The 18,709-nt window shown below is 40.7% G+C and overlaps 1 protein-coding gene across 5 annotated transcripts in view; it reads right to left on the bottom strand.

Moving 5' to 3' along the window:
* LOC118401010 (UPF0606 protein KIAA1549L-like) overlaps nucleotides 1-18,453 on the bottom strand; it is a 43,123-nt gene extending 24,670 nt beyond the window's left edge. For 2 of the 5 annotated variants that reach the window (XM_052474757.1, XM_052474760.1), the window contains exons 1-2: nucleotides 17,740-18,452; nucleotides 340-621 (exon numbers count right to left, since the gene is read on the bottom strand). In XM_052474757.1, coding sequence (XP_052330717.1) covers nucleotides 340-621; nucleotides 17,740-17,962 — 505 coding nt within the window. In that variant the 5' untranslated portion in view covers nucleotides 17,963-18,452. Of the gene's footprint in view, nucleotides 1-339; nucleotides 622-17,739 lie in introns of all 5 variants that reach the window. The other 3 variants (XM_052474758.1, XM_052474761.1, XM_052474759.1) reach the window with 2 other exon arrangements.
* Between the last annotated feature and the right edge of the window lie 256 nt (nucleotides 18,454-18,709).

Here is an 18,709-nt window from a genome sequence, read left to right as displayed (position 1 = left end):
AGACCTGGAGAGGCAGCATGATAGAGGGGATGGAGCAGGGTAATGTGGGATGAGCTGGACCGAAAGAAAATGGGATTTTGAGGGAATGAAGGTGCAGAGCATAATGATGATGACGATGATAATGATGAGGATGATGATGATGATGATGATGATGATGAGGATGAGGATGAGGATGAGGATGATGATGATGATGATGATGATGATGATGATGATGATGATGATGATGATGATGATGATGACAACGCTGATGATGATGACAACGATGATGACAAGAAACCAATTGTTTTTTTTCCTCCTACAACAAGATGGGTTTGATTATTGTTTGATGACGTGTCCTACCTGGGCTGGTGTTTGAGGTGCTGTTGGTTACAGGTGCTAAAGACAAAGGGTCTGTTGTTCCTGCTGTTTGATTGTCACTGTTGATGGCTGAGGAGGAGGCATTAGTTAGCACTCTGATGCTTTCTGCTGTCACCCCTGATGGGTCTGTTGGGTCCGTGGGTATGGCTGGAGGGGCCCGGGGCCCGTCCTCCACTGGCGTTGCCCTGGCAGAGAGGTTAAAGGGCACGGCTGGGTCCTGAGGCAGAGCCGCATGCCTTGATGACTCGTTGTAGTGCCCTTCATCTGGAAAACGAGGAGAAAGATGGGACTTAAACAGCAACTGAAAGCATGTAGATGCAGCATGGAAATGTAGAAAGAACACATTCCATATGGCTACCTCTCTCTCTCTCTCTCTCTCTCTCTCACTCTCTCACTCTCTCTCTCTCTCTCTCTCTCTCTCTCTCTCTCTCTCTCTCTCTCTCTCTCTCTCTCTCTCTCTCTCTCTCTCTCTCTCTCTCTCTCTCTCGCACACACACACACACACACACACACACACACACACACACACACACACACACACACACACACACACACACACACACACACACACACACACACACACACACACACACACACACACACACACACACACACACAGCACTCCATCATGTATTAACTAAAGTGACAGGATACAAATGCAACAATCATTTAACCGTTTTTGAACACAAGAAAGCACAGCAAATGTGTTTATTCTTCCATGTGGTTGGTGGCACTGAGTCGGCAGTGCATGTAGTCAGGCACGGATAGAGGTTTACCTGTGCCTGAGTACCTGCCCCTTTGCCCTCTCACTCTCCAAGTGCTCTTTTGGGTATTGGTATCACTTTAATTTTTTTGTATACCATTTTTGTCGTTGGACCCAAATATCATTGTGATGTCGTAAAGTTCACCACCCCTAACCAGTCTGCCCTGCAGGGTACAGAGATTGTGTGTGCCCAGTATCCAAACATGCATGGCTTGAGAATTGACCGGTCAAGTGTGTGTAGCAAGCTATTTAGTTTAAATATCAACATTAGGCTACTACCAGAGCAGCATAACACTTGATTTAGGCTACATCATCATCCATATTCAGTCTGGTTGGCCTACACACAGCAGCACTTCATCATTTCTTTCCTTATAGAATCATAGCTATGGGAAAGGTGCTGGAGGTGCTGCAAGCCCCTGACGAATTTAAGTACATTTGCCAAAGTTATAGAATTAACTGCCGTATGTTATAATATAAATTAAATAGATGAGTAGACTTATAACATAGCCACAGAGGAGCCATAGCTTCGTTTAAAAAATGGCCTACCTGTGGATTGTGTGTAGCCCAATAAGAAGGCATAAGTCTAGGCCTGCAGTCGGGAACACGCAACAAATCTATCAGTGAACAGCATGCAGACAAAGCAGGCCTTTCACTAAATTTCTAATACAATCCAGGGAAAAGAGGTTGGAAAGCAAATGGCTCCTACTGAAAAGGGAAGACTATAATCTGTCTGCTGTAGGCTACCAAAATATTCTATTTAACATACAAATAGGCCCATTGAGCAAACATTGTTTTACAAAGCAAAACGAGAGAGAGATAGGCTTTTAGCACGAGTGCATCAGTCATTGAGCTGCGCAACGTTAGGTATTTTAGTGAAACTGGAAAGCTTTTTTAGGACTCCTCATATTGTACAATGTGTGTCTCCAGACACCTAGGCGTAGGCTAATCTATTGATGGATTCAAGATGAGGTCCTTTTGATTGATCGCAAATTCTCAGTTTGTTAGTGTCAAAGTAGCCTGTCGTAATCATTTGTGAGGTATTGAAAAAGGATTCTGTGAGGTATGGAAAAAAGATTCTGTGAGGTATTAAAAAAGATTCTGTGAGGTATTAAAAAAGATTCTGTGAGGTATTAAAAAAGATTCTGTGAGGTATTAAAAAAGATTCTGTGAGGTATTAAAAAAGATTCTGTGAGGTATTGAAAAAAAATTCTGTGAGGTATTGAAAAAATATTCTGTGAGGTATTGAAAAAAGATTCTGTGAGGTATTAAAAAAGAGGCTCACAGGTAGTTTAACCACCATACACTCAAATTCCACACAAGCCACTAGCCAGCCAGCCAGCCATAAATCATGAGTTAGAAGGTTATGAATATTAGGATATATCATAAAATTATTATTTAAGAGCACTGAAGCTAAATAGCAATCAGTAAAACAAATATTTAACGAGCAGATTTACATCAACCATCAACTATTTTGAACACCTGCCCCCTGAAAGGTCTGTGCACGGCCCTGCATGCAGTGACGTGGGCTGGTGTAGATAAAATGGCCAAATTCTTGTCCCAGTCCGCCCCTGGCTTCAATGACATACAAGGACGATTTCCAATAGACCATTCCCTTAATGTCAAACAGAAGTTAACCAGAACGTTGTTACCATGTTCTTAGAATATTTAACATTAATGTTCCTGTCACGTTTCATGGAAACGTTGCAAAAGCATACCTGCGTCTAGTTTATTATGGGTTAGGAGACTATTCCATCAACGTCCCACCAAACATACACAGTACATGGTTGCCATGTTCTCAGAATATAAGATACTAATGTTCCAGGCGTGTTTCATGGGAAGGTTGCTGGAACATACGTGTCCAGTTTTCTGAGGGTTAGCCACCTAGAGTCGATTGACGCACCCGTGCATCACACGGTGATGCAATTTTGAATATCGAATAGCCAGCCCCCTGTATGTTTGCGCAAGAGAATTAGCATTTCTTGCAGTGGCTGCAGCTCAATCACCTCTGTCCGCCAATACAGCGTTTGTGCCTATTCCATAACATGGGGCTTGTAAAAGAGGTGTTTTCCTACACGTGAGAGGATCCGGACAAGAGAATGGTCACAAAATCGTCTGTATAACAATCATCTCGCTCTACGATATCCACAAGCTTTACTGCAATCGTCTGAACTCTCTGCCACGGACGTTCTCATTTCGAGGGGAGTCTGCTCACAAAACCGACTATCCAGACCGAACCGTTTGAGCTATAGGACACCAATATCAAAAGGGGAGTCTCTCACAAACATAAAGGTGTCGGTTGTTTTGCTCTATGAAGCACGCAAGCTTCACAGGAGTGAAGGCACAACGTCCATAGGGGGTAAAAAGTGCCATGAATAAAGTGACCAAACTTGTGTCTAAATTGTATCTATTGTATCTCAGATATAGGACAGACATTTCAAAACCTTATTTATGATACATTATTGGACTGTCTGTTTTGCCATGTACAAATGTGTTACTCAATGCATTTCTATGGGCTATAATGGTAAAGGACAAAATCAATGTTTCATCAAATATTTTTTTATATGCAGTACCAGTCAAAGGTTTGGACACACCTACTCATTCCAGGGTTTCTCTATATTTTTTTTACTGTTTTCTACATTGTAGAATAATAGTGAAGACATCAAAACTATGAAAGAATATTTAACATACAAATAGGCCCATATGGAATCATGTGGTGACAAAAAAATGTTAAACAAATCAAAATATATTTTATATTCTTCAAAGTAGTCACCCTTACCTTGATGACAGCTTTGCACACTCTTTGCATTCTCTCAACCAACTTCATAAGGTAGTCAACTGGAATGCATTTCAATTAACAGTTGTGCCTTGTTAAAAGTTCATTTGTGGAATTGATTTCCTTCATAATGCATTTGAGTCAGTCAGTTGTGTTGTGAAAAGGCAGTGGTGGTATACAGAAGACAGTCACTACTAAAGGACACCAATAAGAAGAAGAGACTTGCTTGGGCCAAGAAACACGAGCAATGGACATTAGACTGGTGGAAATCTGTCCAAATGTGAGATTTTTGGTTCCAACTGCCATGTCTTTGTGAGACGCAGAGTAGGTGAACGGATGACTTCCTCATGTGTGGTTCCCACCGTAAAGCATGGAGGAAGAGGTGTGATGGTGTGGGGATGATTTGTTTAGAATTTGCTTAGTGGGATGAGTTGGACCGCAGAGTGAAGGAAAAGCAGCCAACAAGTGCTCAGCATATGTGGGAAATCCTTCAAGACTGTTGGAAAACATTCTAGGTGAAGCTGGTTGAGAAAATGCCAAGAGTGTGCAAAGCTGTCATCAAGGCAAAAGGTGGCTCCTTTAAAGAATTAAACATATCAAATATATTTTGATTTGTTGAACACTTTTTTGGTTACTACATGATTCCAAATGTGTTATTTCATAGTTTTGATGTCTTTACTATTAAAATAGTCAAAATAAAGAAAAATTCTTGAATGAGTAGGTGTGTCCAATCTTTTGACTGGTAATGTATATACTGTATATATTTTTGTTTTATGTACAAGGGTCTTAACATTCAAAATCAAATAACTAAATGGTCCATTGTATGACCCTCTTAAAACAATTCCATATGTTAGCTAGGTTTTGCTTCTGGACAGGCCGAACAAGCACATGACCTAGAGAGATCCCTTATTGGGACAGTGGTTAAGGTGTTTGTCATTGATGCTGGTGGCCTGGGTTCGACACCTGCTAGTGGAGTCACACTACTCTCACATTCTTAGCAACATACGTTAGTGTCATTACTTGGCAACATTTACAACACCCTCATCTGGTCTAATTAAAATCAGTTCCTCATTGAAAGATGAGAATCTGTAGAATTCTACTTTCAGCGCAAATAATATCCACTACCTCTCATAACTGATGAGTATTTATATATTCTGAATAGCTGAGCATCTCTCCATCGTCTTCTTGAAATGCACTTTGAAGTAAATCTCAGTTCTCCTAAAAGTACACTCAAGAAAAATTGTTTTATTGATTATAGTGATTCAGGAGTAACATTAAGACTGGGTAAAATGCCCCAACATTTAGACCACTACACAGAAATGTTCCTGCAATGTTCCCATGAAACGTGTCTACAACATTAATATCTTATATTCTGAGAACATGGTAACCATGTACTGTGTATGCTTGGTGGGACGCTGATAGAATATTATCCTAACCCTCAGAAAACTGGACACAGGAATGTACTTGCAGCATCCAATGAAATGTGTCTAGAATATTAATATAGGATATTCTGAGAAAAAGGCAACCATGTTCTGGGTAAGTTCTGTTTGACATTTAGGGAACGTTCTCCTAACTCTAGTTCCAAAACATGCAAAATAGGTTCTCATGAGAGTTTTGCTTACATACATAGAATGTTCACCTAACTAACTGAGAACTGGACACTGAAACATCTAGGCACCATTACGGCTAACATTACAAAAACATTCTCTCTCTCCCTAGAATTGTTAGCTGGGAAGGCAGGAACACGTTAATTCTCCATTTGACTCATTAATCCCAGAGGCCTGATGATGACATCCTGACTGTCCCCCTATGTTTCTCATAAACATCGTCTCTCTCTATAACCACATCTTGAAAGCATGAAATATTGTTCTCCAGAACGCAGCCTGGCAGTGCCCCCTGTCAACAACATGAGTGGTACGGGGAGAGGTCGACGTCAAACTATGGAGCAGAACATTTGAGGATACAAACACTTCTTAGTCATCCAGGAGCAGTATTATGAAACCGTGACAGAGGGAAAATAATCTTAATAAGTAGGTCACTTATGTTTTGTTCAGGATGAGCATAGGGAATTAATTTAGATGCTCTCAAGTACATATCTGGGGCACACATAAGCAGCTGCTGTGATTTAGAAACATATAATCTCAACCTACGAGGGAAAGCTAGTGCGTTGAATCAGTGCTGATACGGTGGTGGTGTTTTCAAAGACATCTTTCCTCAGTACAAGTGAACGATGAGGAATGGGCAGCTAGCAGGGTTTATTGCCTTCTATAAGGGAGACGATTAAATACTGGCAGACCTCCAGAGCGCATTTGTACTTCCGTACCGAGCACATGCTTCTCCCACACTCTAAATCTATTCATCGGAGGATTGTTTAATTAAAAGGAAGGATTTCCGAACCAGGCTGGCTTTGTACAGTACAACCAGGCCTGTGCTTACATCCCCAGGATGCAAGCCCACTGTCTTCCATTAACACTACCTACTGGACTGTTCATCTCAAACAATAAGTCTAGCAGGAACTAGCATCGCTTAATCCTACAAAAAACTCAGATGAACCAATCACTTAAAGCCCTACATGAATATATATATGTTAGCTATATATATATATATATATATATATATATATATATATATATATATATATATATATATATATATATGACAACGAGTTTGTACGTTCTTAATAGCAAACATGATCAGGAGATATTTATCCTAAAAGACCCTATAGGCTCAGCAGTGAGAGTGTGACAGTATTTGGTGTCTTCAAGACAGGACACACTGAATACCTCTCCTGTATCTATCCTATCCCCCTACAGAAAGCCACCTGCTCTAACAGGGGGCAACATAAGGGCCCTCCCTCAGCAGCACTGAGAGATCACTGAGAGGCTGAGCCATGGCAGTAGACAGCAAAGTTCCTCCATTGGGCTCCTATGACAACACATGGCAGCTCCAGCCGTCCTGGGACTCATGAAGAACCTCTGCCCATTCAAAACAGTGAGCCATTGTGGCAGGAAAGAGGGACGCGTGGAGAAACACAGTGCACCACCATCCAAGGCGCAGGTGGTGAGGAGGGGGCCTTTGGGAAGTGTCCAACTGAAATTAAACCCATTGCGACAGTGTGGTGTGCTTTCCATGGAGTGACACCTTTCCAACAGGATGTACAGATACACACTTCCTGAAACTATTCATAGTGTCCATCTGTCACTCTGGGTTGAATATTGGATCTGGAGAGTAAGTCACACTTCTACAGTACTTTTCAGGAAGACTACAGGACCCAAATGCAACAATTAACCTTGAAAAGGATGATTAGAGCAATTTATTCCACAAGCAGAACACAGGAAACGTGAATATGAAAAAAACTAAAATAGGTATCACATTGTATTGTACTTAGCAAAATTGCACACATCTAAAACTAAAAAGTGTGCAAAGCTGTCATCAAGGCAAAGGGTGGCTATTTTAAGTATCTCAAATATACTGGCTATTTTAAGCTATCTCAAATATCAAATACATTTTGATTTGTTTGGCCCCCAATGGTGGAACAAACTCCCTCACGACGCCAGGACAGCGGAGTCAATCACCACCTTCCGGAGACACCTGAAACCCCACCTCTTTAAGGAATACCTAGGATAGGATAAAGTAATCCTTCTCACCCCCCTAAAGATTTAGATGCACTATTGTAAAGTGGCTGTTCCACTGGATGTCATAAGGTGAATGCACCAATTTGTAAGTCGCTCTGGATAAGAGCGTCTGCTAAATGACTTAAATGTAAATATGTAAATGTTTAACACTTTTTTAGTTACTATATGACTCTGTATGTGTAATTTCATAGATTTGATGTCTTCACTATTATTCTACAATGTAGAAATTTGACCGGTAGTGTATGTGAATGTCTGCAGAAATTGGTCATAAAATGTGATCTTCATCTAAGTCACAACAATAGACAAACACAGTGTGCTTAAACTAATAACACACAAATTATTGTATTTTCTTGTCTATATTGAATACAAAATTTAAACATTCATAGTGTAGGCTGGAAAAAGTATGTGAACCCCTAGACTAACGACTTCTCCAAAAGCTCATTGGAGTCAGGAGTCAGCTAACCTGGAGTCCAATCACTGAGACGAGATTGGAGATGTTGGTTAGAGCTGCCTTGCCCTATAAAAACACCCACACAATTAGAGTTTGCTATTCACAAGAAGCATTGCCTGATGTGAACCATGCCTCTAACAAAAGAGATCTCAGGACACCTAAGATTAAGAATTGTGACTTACATAAAGCAGGAAAGGGTTACAAAACTATCTCTAAAAGCCTTGATGTTCATTAATCCACAGCAAGACAAATTGTCTATAAATGGAGAAAATTCAGCACTGTTGCTACTCTCCCTAGGAGTGACTGTCCTGCAAAGATGACTGCAAGAGCACGGCGCAGAATGCTCAATGAGGCTAAGAATAATCCTAGTGTCAGCTAAAGACTTGGAAATCTCTGGAACATGCTAACATCTCTGTTGACGAGTCTACGATACATAAAACACTAAACAAGACTGGTGTTCATGGGAGGACTCCACGGAAGAAGCCGTTGCTGTCCAAGAAAACATTACTGCACATCTGAAGTTTGCAAAAGTGCACCTGGATGTTCCACAGAGCGACTGGCAAAATACTCTGTGGACAGATGAAACTACAGTTGAATTGTTTGGAAGGAACACACAACACTATGTGTGGAGAAAAAAAGGCACAGCACACCAACATCAAAACCTCATCCCAACGGTAATGTATGGTGGAGGGAGCATCATGGTTTGGGGCTGCTTTGCTGCTATTAGTTTAAGCAGACTGTCTGTCTATTGTTGTGACCTAGATGAAGATCAGATCAAATTTGAGGACCAATTTATGCAGAAATCCAGGTATTTCCAAAGGGTTCACATACTTTTTCTTACCACAGTATGTCATCTACCTGGTAGACAAGGCAGATAAGAAAAGGGAATCATCAAGTACGGACAGAGTGACAGCAGGGCTTGCAGATTTGAGCTCTAAAAGCTATATGGAAGTTCAGCTGATATTTCACTGTTTTGTTTGTCAAACTCAACAGAATATGGCTCCTATTTACCCTGTGGCACTGCACAGACACCTGCTAAGCACGGTCACACTGCAGCTCAGCATGCATCTTCAGTCACAGCATAGCAACAACATTGCCTTTTAAAGATGGGGAGGTGGTCGAGAGGTCTAGCCGCAATAAAGAGATGCTCTGCTTTTTTGACACCACACTCAAAAAGCAAGTCCTGCAGGCTCTAGTTTTGTCTAATCTTGATTATTGTCCAGTCGTGTGGTCCAGTGCTGCAAGGAAAGACCTAGTTAAGCTGAGCGGCACGTTTTGCTCTTAATTGTAATCAGAGGGCTGATATAAATACTATGCAGGCCAGTCTCTCTTGGCTAAGTGTTGAGGAGAGACTGACTGACTGCATCACTTCTTCTTTTATTAAGACACTTTAAGGTGTTGAAAATCCCAAATGGTTTGCATAGTCTACTTACACACAGCTCTGACACACACACACACTTATCCCACCAGACATGCCACCAGGGGTCTTTTCACAGTCCCCAAATCCAGAACAAATGCAAGAAAGCGTACAGTATTATATAGAGCCCTTATTGCATGGAACTTCCTTCCATCTCATATTGATCAAATAAACAGTAAATCTGGTTTCAAAAAACAGATAAAGCAACACCTCGCGGCACAACGCCTCTCCCCTATTTGACCTAGATAGTTTGTGTGTATGCATTAATATGTAGGCTACCTTTTTTAAAATGTAGTTCTGTCCTTGAGCTGTTCTTGTCTATTTATGTTCTGTATTATGTCGTTCTGTATTATGTTTCATGTTTTGTGTGGACCCCAGGAAGAGTAGCTGCTGCTTTTGCAACAGCTAATGGGGATCCTAATAAAATACCAAAAGGCTGTTGTTCCATCTGATTCAATGGAATTCTATTCACAGTAATTCAATAGTACTGTTACTAGTGGTCATTCAATATTACTAATCAGCAGAATCAAAGCAAACAACCTAGGCTACTGTAATTGCATGCACACACAAAAAAAATGTAAGCTCGTGCCACTGTCTCCCAGGTAAGACATTACCATAAATGACGATCTGAAGAAAGATATTTTTATGTTCCATTTCAGACTGGGAAGAAAACGCAAACCAATTATTCTCATGATAGAAGCAAGGTATTAAGTTATGGCAGTAAACCCTACAGCACACTAACTCATAGAAATGCCAACCTAAAGTCAAATCAGAGCCTGAGTTTTGCACAGCTTATGATTAAGGAGAGTATTAAACATTTTTCGAAAGTTGAAAAAAAAGCCAATGAAGTGATGTGGTGATTCAGCTGCAGAATAAACTAAGTGCCATATTCTGTTTGATCTCTTGTTGGAGCCCAGGCCCTGTGTGTGTGACCCATATTGCAGTAATCACACTCCTGGGTCCTGGGAGAACATGATGGACATACTCTGGCACTTCAGTTATCACACACGTTAAAGCCACAGTCTGCAATATATGCTACTGCCTACAATATTTCCCAAACAATTCATGATTGATTAAAGTGGCCAGTGATTTCATAGACTTGAAATCACTGGCCACTTTAATAATGGAACACCAGTCACTTTAATAATATACTCTATTCTATTCTACTGTATTTTAGTCTATGCTGTTCCGACATTGCTCGTCCAAATATTCATATATGCTTAATTCCATTCCTTTACTTTAGATTTGTGTGTATTGTGGGCATTTGTGTGTATTGTGGGCATTGTTGTGAAATTGTTAGTCATTACTTGTTAGATATTACTGCTCTGTTGGGGCTAGAAACAGAAGCATTTCACTACACCCGCATTAACATCTGCTAAACATGTGTATGCGACCAATACAATTTGATTTGATTTGATACGGTGCCTTCAGAAAGTATTCATACCCCTTGACTTATTACACATTCTGTTGTGTTACAGCCTGAATTCAAAGTGGATTAAATGTTTGTTTTTTCTCATCCATCTACACACAATCCCACAAAATGACAAAGTGAAAACATGTTTTTAGAAATGTAAAGCCGTGAGTGTTTCTGGGTAAGTCTCTAAGAGCTTTCCACACCTGGATTAAGCAAAATTTGCCCATTATTCTTTAAAAAATTGGTTGTTGATAATCGCTACGCAACTATTTTCAGGTCTTGCTATATACTTTCAAGTAGATTTACTGTAAATCAAAACTGTAACTAAGCCACTCAGGAACATTCACTGTCTTCTTGGTAAGCAACCACTGTAGATTTGGCTTTGTGTTTTCAGGTTATTGTCCTACTGAAAGGTGAATTAATCTCCCAGTGTCTGGTGGAAAGCAGACTGAATCAGGTTTTCTTCTAGGATTTTAACTGTGCTTAGCTCCATTCCATTTTGTTTTTATCCTGAAAAACTCCCCGGTCCTTAACGATTGATTACAAGCATACCCATAACATAATGCAGCTACCACTATGCTTGGAAATAAAATATGGAGAATGGTACTCAGTAATGTGTTGTATTGGATTTACCCCAAACATAACGCTTTGTGTTCAGGACAAAAATGTTAATTTACTCGATACCATCTACTGCATCTTGCCTATGCCGTTCTGTACCATCACTCATTCATATATCTTTATGTACATATTCTTCATCCCTTCACACTTGTGTGTGTATAAGGTCGTTGTTGTGAAATTGTTAGGTTAGATTACGCATTGGTTATTACTGCATTGTCAGAACTAGAAGCACAAGCATTTTGCTACACTCGCATTAACATCTGCTAACCATGTGTATGTGACAAATACAGTTTGATTTGATTTGATTGGATTTACATTTTTTCAGTATTACTTTAGTGCCTTGTTTCAAACAGGATGCATGTTTTGGAACATTTTTATTCTGTACCGGCTTCCTTCTTTTCCCTCTGTGAATTAGGTTAGTATTGTGGAGTAACTACAATGTTGTTGATCCATTCTCAGTTTTCAGCCATTAAACTCTGTAACTGTTTTAAAGTCACCATTGGCCTTATGGTTAAATCCCTGAGCGGTATCTTTCCCCCTCGGCAACTGAGTTAGGAAGGACGCCTGTATTTGTGTAGTGACTGGGTGTATTGATACACCATTCAAAGTGAAATAAATAACATGAATATCTTCACCACGCGCAAAGGGATATTCAATGTCTGCTTTTTTATTTTTACCCATCTACTGATAGGTGCCCAACCTTGTGAGGCATTGGAAATTGTGTTTAGGTCAGTGACAAAAAAAATCTAAATTGAATCAATTTAAAATTCAGGCTGTGACAAAAATACCCATAGATTCTCTAAGAATATAAGTTATAAGTTATAGCTTAGTACAACTGTGTTATCATAACTCAAGATCACAAAAAAAAAACTAATAAGCCTACCTGTTAAACTTCTAACCACAAACTAAAATGATTTGGTGTTAAAGAGCCTGGAAATCGATTTCATTGGAGGAATAAACACGTAACTAGCACATTGCACACACATGAAGAATGCCTTCCAAATGTGATAAACAAAACTAGGTTGTGATGTCAATGATGCAGATGGATAGCAGCTCATCTGTGTAGGCATTACTTGGTCCCATGTGACTAGACAAGACAATCATGTGACCATTTCCTGGCTCGGGGTATGTCAAGGCAGTCTAGCAAAAACAGAGTGAGGGTGAGACATTCTGAGCCACGACAATTTTAAAAGTGGTCACGTAAGGACATACTGAGAGAGTGGAAATTATGCAGATGACAATCTGGCCATATGGTGATCAGGCAGGCAGCAATGGAGAATCCACTAAGTGAGCTGCACTGAGGAGAGAGGCTCTTTTGACTATGTCTACTGCATGCCTTTGATTTGGAGGGGAAAGACACTGTTGGGAGAACTCTAGACTAGCAATGTAGCTCATGAAAAACAACACAGAAGGGGACACAGCAAACAGCATTACAGTACATTGCCCTAAATCCAACTTGGCAAACAAACATATCCTGATCCTGCCACACTGGCTTTCTACAACAAACCTGATGGCTTGCGGGACAGTGATAATGAATGGCGACAAAGATGGATGGAGCGTGGATTTCAGCAGGCCTTGTTCGTTTTGTATTCTGAGTCTGGCTCAGTCTGGCTCTGCAGCCTTCTCTTTTGGTTAGCATCACAGCAGCCAGGGACTGAAATATTGAGAGCTTTCTAAGCTCCTGCAAGAGAGAGCATGTGAGATTCCTTCACCTGAGTGCATCCTAAGAAACACATGCTTCAAGCTTCAAGTCCCAGGGATGCAGGAGGCAAATCACAACCCTATTAAAAGTGGATAAGTGTCTTGCTCCTCCAGTACCACCCTGCAAAAGAGCAGCGAGAATTTTCCCCCCTCATATCTGAGGAGTCGAAACCGACCTCAGGGTACCAGAAGTAAGACATAGACACTGGGAAAGTTAGTTTCACTCTGCATTAGTTCTTGTTGAATTGTTCTTTGTAGCCTACTGATCCTCAGACAGACAATATCATGTCCACGTGAGTAAGACTCACTCATAAATATAAGACCAACACTAAAGACAACCCACTTCATTTCCAAATACTATCAGAAGCAACGTACAGCCTTTTGACAAAACAAGATACTGACATGATTGGTGTTGGCAAACACATTACTGATCATACAAAAATATAACTTTTCATTCAAAAATATATGTAATTTATACAATTCAATACAACATGGCAATTTTAAAACTGAGTTGCTTACACTGGCCTTCTATAAGACCAATTTGTATATTAAGAATATTTTTTCAGCACAGATTTTTTTTTTAAAGCTTCTCTCAAATTCAGATCGTGTGATGAATTCACAGTTATTTCACTACAGTATGATCAACTGTCAGAACTGGCACTGAGGGTAGAGCGAACTTAGGAAAGTCAGTCACCTGAACTTTTGTAGCTAAGGTGACAAATGCACGCACACACGCACACTGGCAGGCATGTACACGCACACGCACACACGTACACGCACACACACAGTACACTTGCAGGCATGTACACAAACCATTTTTTTAAAATTATGAATTCCTATTGATTCAAATGGCCAAACACAGACAGTAAATCATAAAAGCCCCTAGCAACAGCCTATCCCAGGGAAGCAGAAGCACTTCAATTGATAAGACTTTTAACATGAAAGTATGCATTGATTTTTCATAACAAATGCCAAAACTGCTGCAGGACCACGTGACGCCACTTGTCCAATGAGGAACCACTAGCCATGCTTTGCCCTTCCTTGTCCCCTACCATGGCTCAATACATAATAATAAAAGCCATTTAGCAGACACTTCTATCCAAAGCGACTTATAACAATGCGTGCATACATTTTACATACGGGTGGTCCTGGGAATCAAACCCACTAACCTGGCATTACAGGCTCCATGCTCTACCAACTGAGCTACAAAGGACTCTGATTCATAACCTACTGGAGTGGGAGACTTGCATGCACATATGGTGTGAGCACAGAAGCGATTTCATCATTGTTTCTGGGAATCAGAAGCATTAACCTGACAGAGGCCACCACATGATCGCCTGACTTTTCAACCCCTCTTAGGAAACACATTTGTTAAATGGCTCTGATTCCATTGCATATAGTATTCATTAGAAGGCCAAGACTCTTGGCTGTCCTTTCCCGTTACATAATAGACACAGTCATACAACACACAGTGAGAAGCATCTTTGCAGCTCTCCGCCAGTTGAGGATACAGCAAGTGGGTTCTAAACGGACGCTGAAGTTGGAGGGAAGAATATTTCTAAGATTCCAAACTCATTGGGGTTGTGCCAACCAGGTTTCATTCGCTTTATCTTCAGGGTATACAGCACAACATTTTTTACATGCCAATTCCAAATACCTTTACAGCCCTATATCTAAGCCGTGCCAAATATGGCAGTGTATGGCAGTGTATGGCAGTGTATGGCAGTGTATGGTAGTGTATGGCAGTGTATGGCAGTGTATGGTAGTGTATGGCAGTGTATGGTAGTGTATGGCAGTGTATGGCAGTGTATGGCAGTGTATGGTAATGTATGGCAGTGTATGGCAGTGTATGGCAGTGTATGGCAGTGTATGGCAGTGTATGGTAGTGTATGGCAGTGTATGGCAGTGTATGGCAGTGCTGACATGAATCAAAGCAGTTATTTTCTGTTCCTGTTTCAGTTTCTTTTGAGTTTGACCTGCTGATCTGCTCAGGTCTAAGGTGAGGCCAGCCAGACAGCCCTGCCCTTTGTGTTTCTCTCTTTAGTCAGTGCTGAAGCCTCCCAGGCCAACACAAAGTGAAGACTGCTGCTACATAGCAGGCAGCATCTATTAAGGCCGTCACACAGCCGTCACTGTGAGCGATGACGAGAGGGCGCTCTAACACATTGTGAGTTCAGAAAATGCTCAAGGAGACGGAGACATAAATCCATTCTTCACTCAATCTTGAGGGACTTGATGAAATGTTCATGCAAGTCAAGAGCATTCACTGGCTGTGATTTTTACTGAAACCTCTCTGTTACCTAATGTGTTGGTTTTGGGGTCAACGCTATTCCCCAAGGAAAGAAATGACAAAACACTGTGTCTATGAATATGGACAATCTCTGGGGACGTCTAAGCTTGTCAGATACAGATTACATGTCACTCAGAATTACAGCTTTTAAAAAGGGGACACAGTAGCTGGACTTACAGCTGCTGTGCAGACTCCAAAATACAGACATTTGGAAAACACACATACGCACACACAGTATAATATACTAACATGTATTTATGTAATAACATGTATTACCCACAGATACATTATATTGTGCATATATAATTAAATCTTCTGCATCAAGGTTTACACTTCATTACAACAACAAAAACACAAACTGTGTTTCGAACATACTCTCATGTTCAGAACACGATATAGAATTCCCAATAGATTGGGAAATAAGTACTATACCTAATTGGGATTAGAAATCAAATTAGCCAACAAGATCATCCCAACCACATGATTTGTAGAGGCTCGTCATGCATAATGTATTTAATGTACAAGGGAAATATCTATTTAAGATCTGACACAGTGAGAGGGGCTCTAGCAATGCATAATTAACTTTCACAGCACAGGCAATCACCCTAATGAAGCACAGCAGAGTGCATGGGGCAAGGTGCTGTACAGGCCATGTTTGAGGCCGATCTATTAAAAAGACTAAGTATCCAAGCAACCCAACTATTCATCCAAATTGTGGGCATCTTATTATGGGGTTGAATAAGGCCAGTGTTTCCCACACCAATACTGATACAGCAGCAAGACATGACCACATCATGGACAGAATGGTTAAAGAAATGTGAAAGGTCTAGTTGTGTGTAATGGTAGAACAACACTGGAAAGAAAATGGAGCACAAAATTCAGTGTTTTCTTGTGAAGAAATGCTTATAGGCCGAGGCAGGCACTGTATCTCCAAAATGCCTGTTGATGCCGTTGAGCAGTGTGAAATCCTATCTTCCGTCATTTACACAAAGAAGCTATTTGTTTGCACGTACTATTCGAATCACATAGCATTTCCAATAATTTCAAATCAATCTTAAACTTTTGTCTAAAAGCAGACACAAATTGGAGCGTGTACTGGTTATTCAGATGCTATAGGGCGGGCTATATACAGCCCAGTCTGAAAAAAAAGCGTTAGACAGATCAGTTCCCATGGCAACAAGGCACAGTGGGCTCCATGTTGACTCAAAGGAACAGCTCACCCCCCCCCCCTCGGGAAATACAGGAAAAAACACCTCATTCTCAAATGGGTACGTAGATCGAGCCCTCCCTCGACCACAGCCAAACGCCAAATTCCAAATATTGTTTTATGAATTTAGGAATAGGGGTATATTATGGCAATCTGAGAGGACCTGAAAGTGTATAGGTCAGGCCCATGGCTAAGTCACGAGCTGTTTTTCCTACTTTAAGGAACAATGAGATGAAAACAGCTACCCATGGTTAAATTATAGGCTAATAAACATCAGGTTCAAATCAGAGGGGAAAAGAAGAAACGCAAACCAATTTAGGCTAGTGGCTAGTTTTAGCTTCTTATGACAGCATTATAAATAATGAGTATGAACGTTTCACGAGTTGTGTTCTTTAAAAAAATATATATATTTTGAATAACCTCCACAAATGTTGCCAACACCGTCGATCAAGTAAGTTAGTATGGATATTATTAAAAGCGCGCTTCTGCGCGCACGTTGCAGTATTGACCGCACACAGGCATGCCACCCCAGGCACAAAGGCCACTCCAGCGGTTATTTTACTAATTCGAAAGACAGTGTCTGTGAGGCTGCATTATAGAAAATCAACATTCATATTGATTTAGGGACGTTCAATAGCTTGAATGTGTCTGCGACAGATAACACGGCTTGTGGGACATTTAGATCATGCAAAAATAGGCGCAATGTCATCATTTACGCACAATAAACCACTACTACCCAAATTGTTTGAATATAAAAAAAATCATGTGGATTTGTAAAGTGCCCTCCACATAGGCTACATTGCAAGTGGCGCTTTCTTGTTGTTGTCGTCTTCTAAAATCTAGATTTTGTAATAAATCGCAATTTCCTGCATCGAAAAAAAAATAACTAGGTGGTGGGCTACTTTCTCCACGGTCATTATCCCCGTGTGTGAGCTGATATTCATAATATAGGGACAGGGTACGAAGAGTTCCACCAACCTGAAGAGCAACCAATTTGGGCTACGTCTCTATAATAATACAGCCCAACATCTCAATGAAGACCAATTAGTTTGTCCTACCAAAATCAAGAAAAATATTACTCGAACAGGTTGTCATCAACCAAATAAGTCTTACCATCAGCAGCTAGGACCGACGGCATTAAAAGCAAAACCATTCCAATGGATAAAATACATTTAGTCCACATTCGATTCAGCCCCAGTGTTTTTCCGTTTTTCTGGAAACATAAGGTGGATCCCATCCCCATACCTATCCATTCAATCGAACCAAGCGCGCGAGCATTGTTTATTCCGCTGGCGATCAAATCATCGAGGCTGTTACACGCATGTTTTGAAGCCATTTGTTTATCCTTGATACATCTAACAGTCTTAATCTTGTAAAATACATTTGATCAATCCTTCACTGCGGACAATGAGAGGTTCTGCGTAAGCCCGTCTCTCCCAGAGGTTGACACAAAACGGCAGCATTGACACTTGTGTGTAATGCGTCTGTAGGGCACACTCCATGCACCACGTCGACCTGCTAGCGCGTAATAAGCTATTATCTGCGAAAAATTAAAGATGCACACATATCCATAGTAGTGAGTTCAGTCACCGACGAAACAAACGTCTCCCATTGAAAAAAAACCCGAACTGATAAATCATACGACACTGTCAGAATATTTACTTTCAAACCCGTCATTTCACGCCAGTGACGCCAGCATTGACTGCTAAAAATATTTGGCATTCTCAGTGAGAGACGACCGCTTCTGGGTATAGATGGCAAACCAAACTAATAAGTCATCAATAGTAAACCAACTGGAAAACGCTAATTCTATCACCAATTTGATTTGCATGAATTAAAATTGGGCTTCAAAAAGGACAGGTTGTCACCAGGGGGCAGCCAGGGCGGGCCAATGGTATCGCATACATAAGTGATGAGACATTTGAGATCTGGGTTTGTGAACAGCATTGCATGTTATTTAAAAAATGGCCTGGTTTCAAAATGACAGCTTATATTAACATGTCTGCTATTATTTAGAACACTCCAGGCATTAGCTGAGGAACATGGTGTCATCTACATCACTATGATTTACCATGCCCTATAC

This window comes from Oncorhynchus keta, chromosome 22, assembly GCF_023373465.1.
Source record: "Oncorhynchus keta strain PuntledgeMale-10-30-2019 chromosome 22, Oket_V2, whole genome shotgun sequence".
NCBI classification, from domain to species: domain Eukaryota; kingdom Metazoa; phylum Chordata; class Actinopteri; order Salmoniformes; family Salmonidae; genus Oncorhynchus; species Oncorhynchus keta.
Note: the sequence above shows the minus strand (reverse complement) of the source record. Positions and strands in the feature narration are given on the sequence as shown.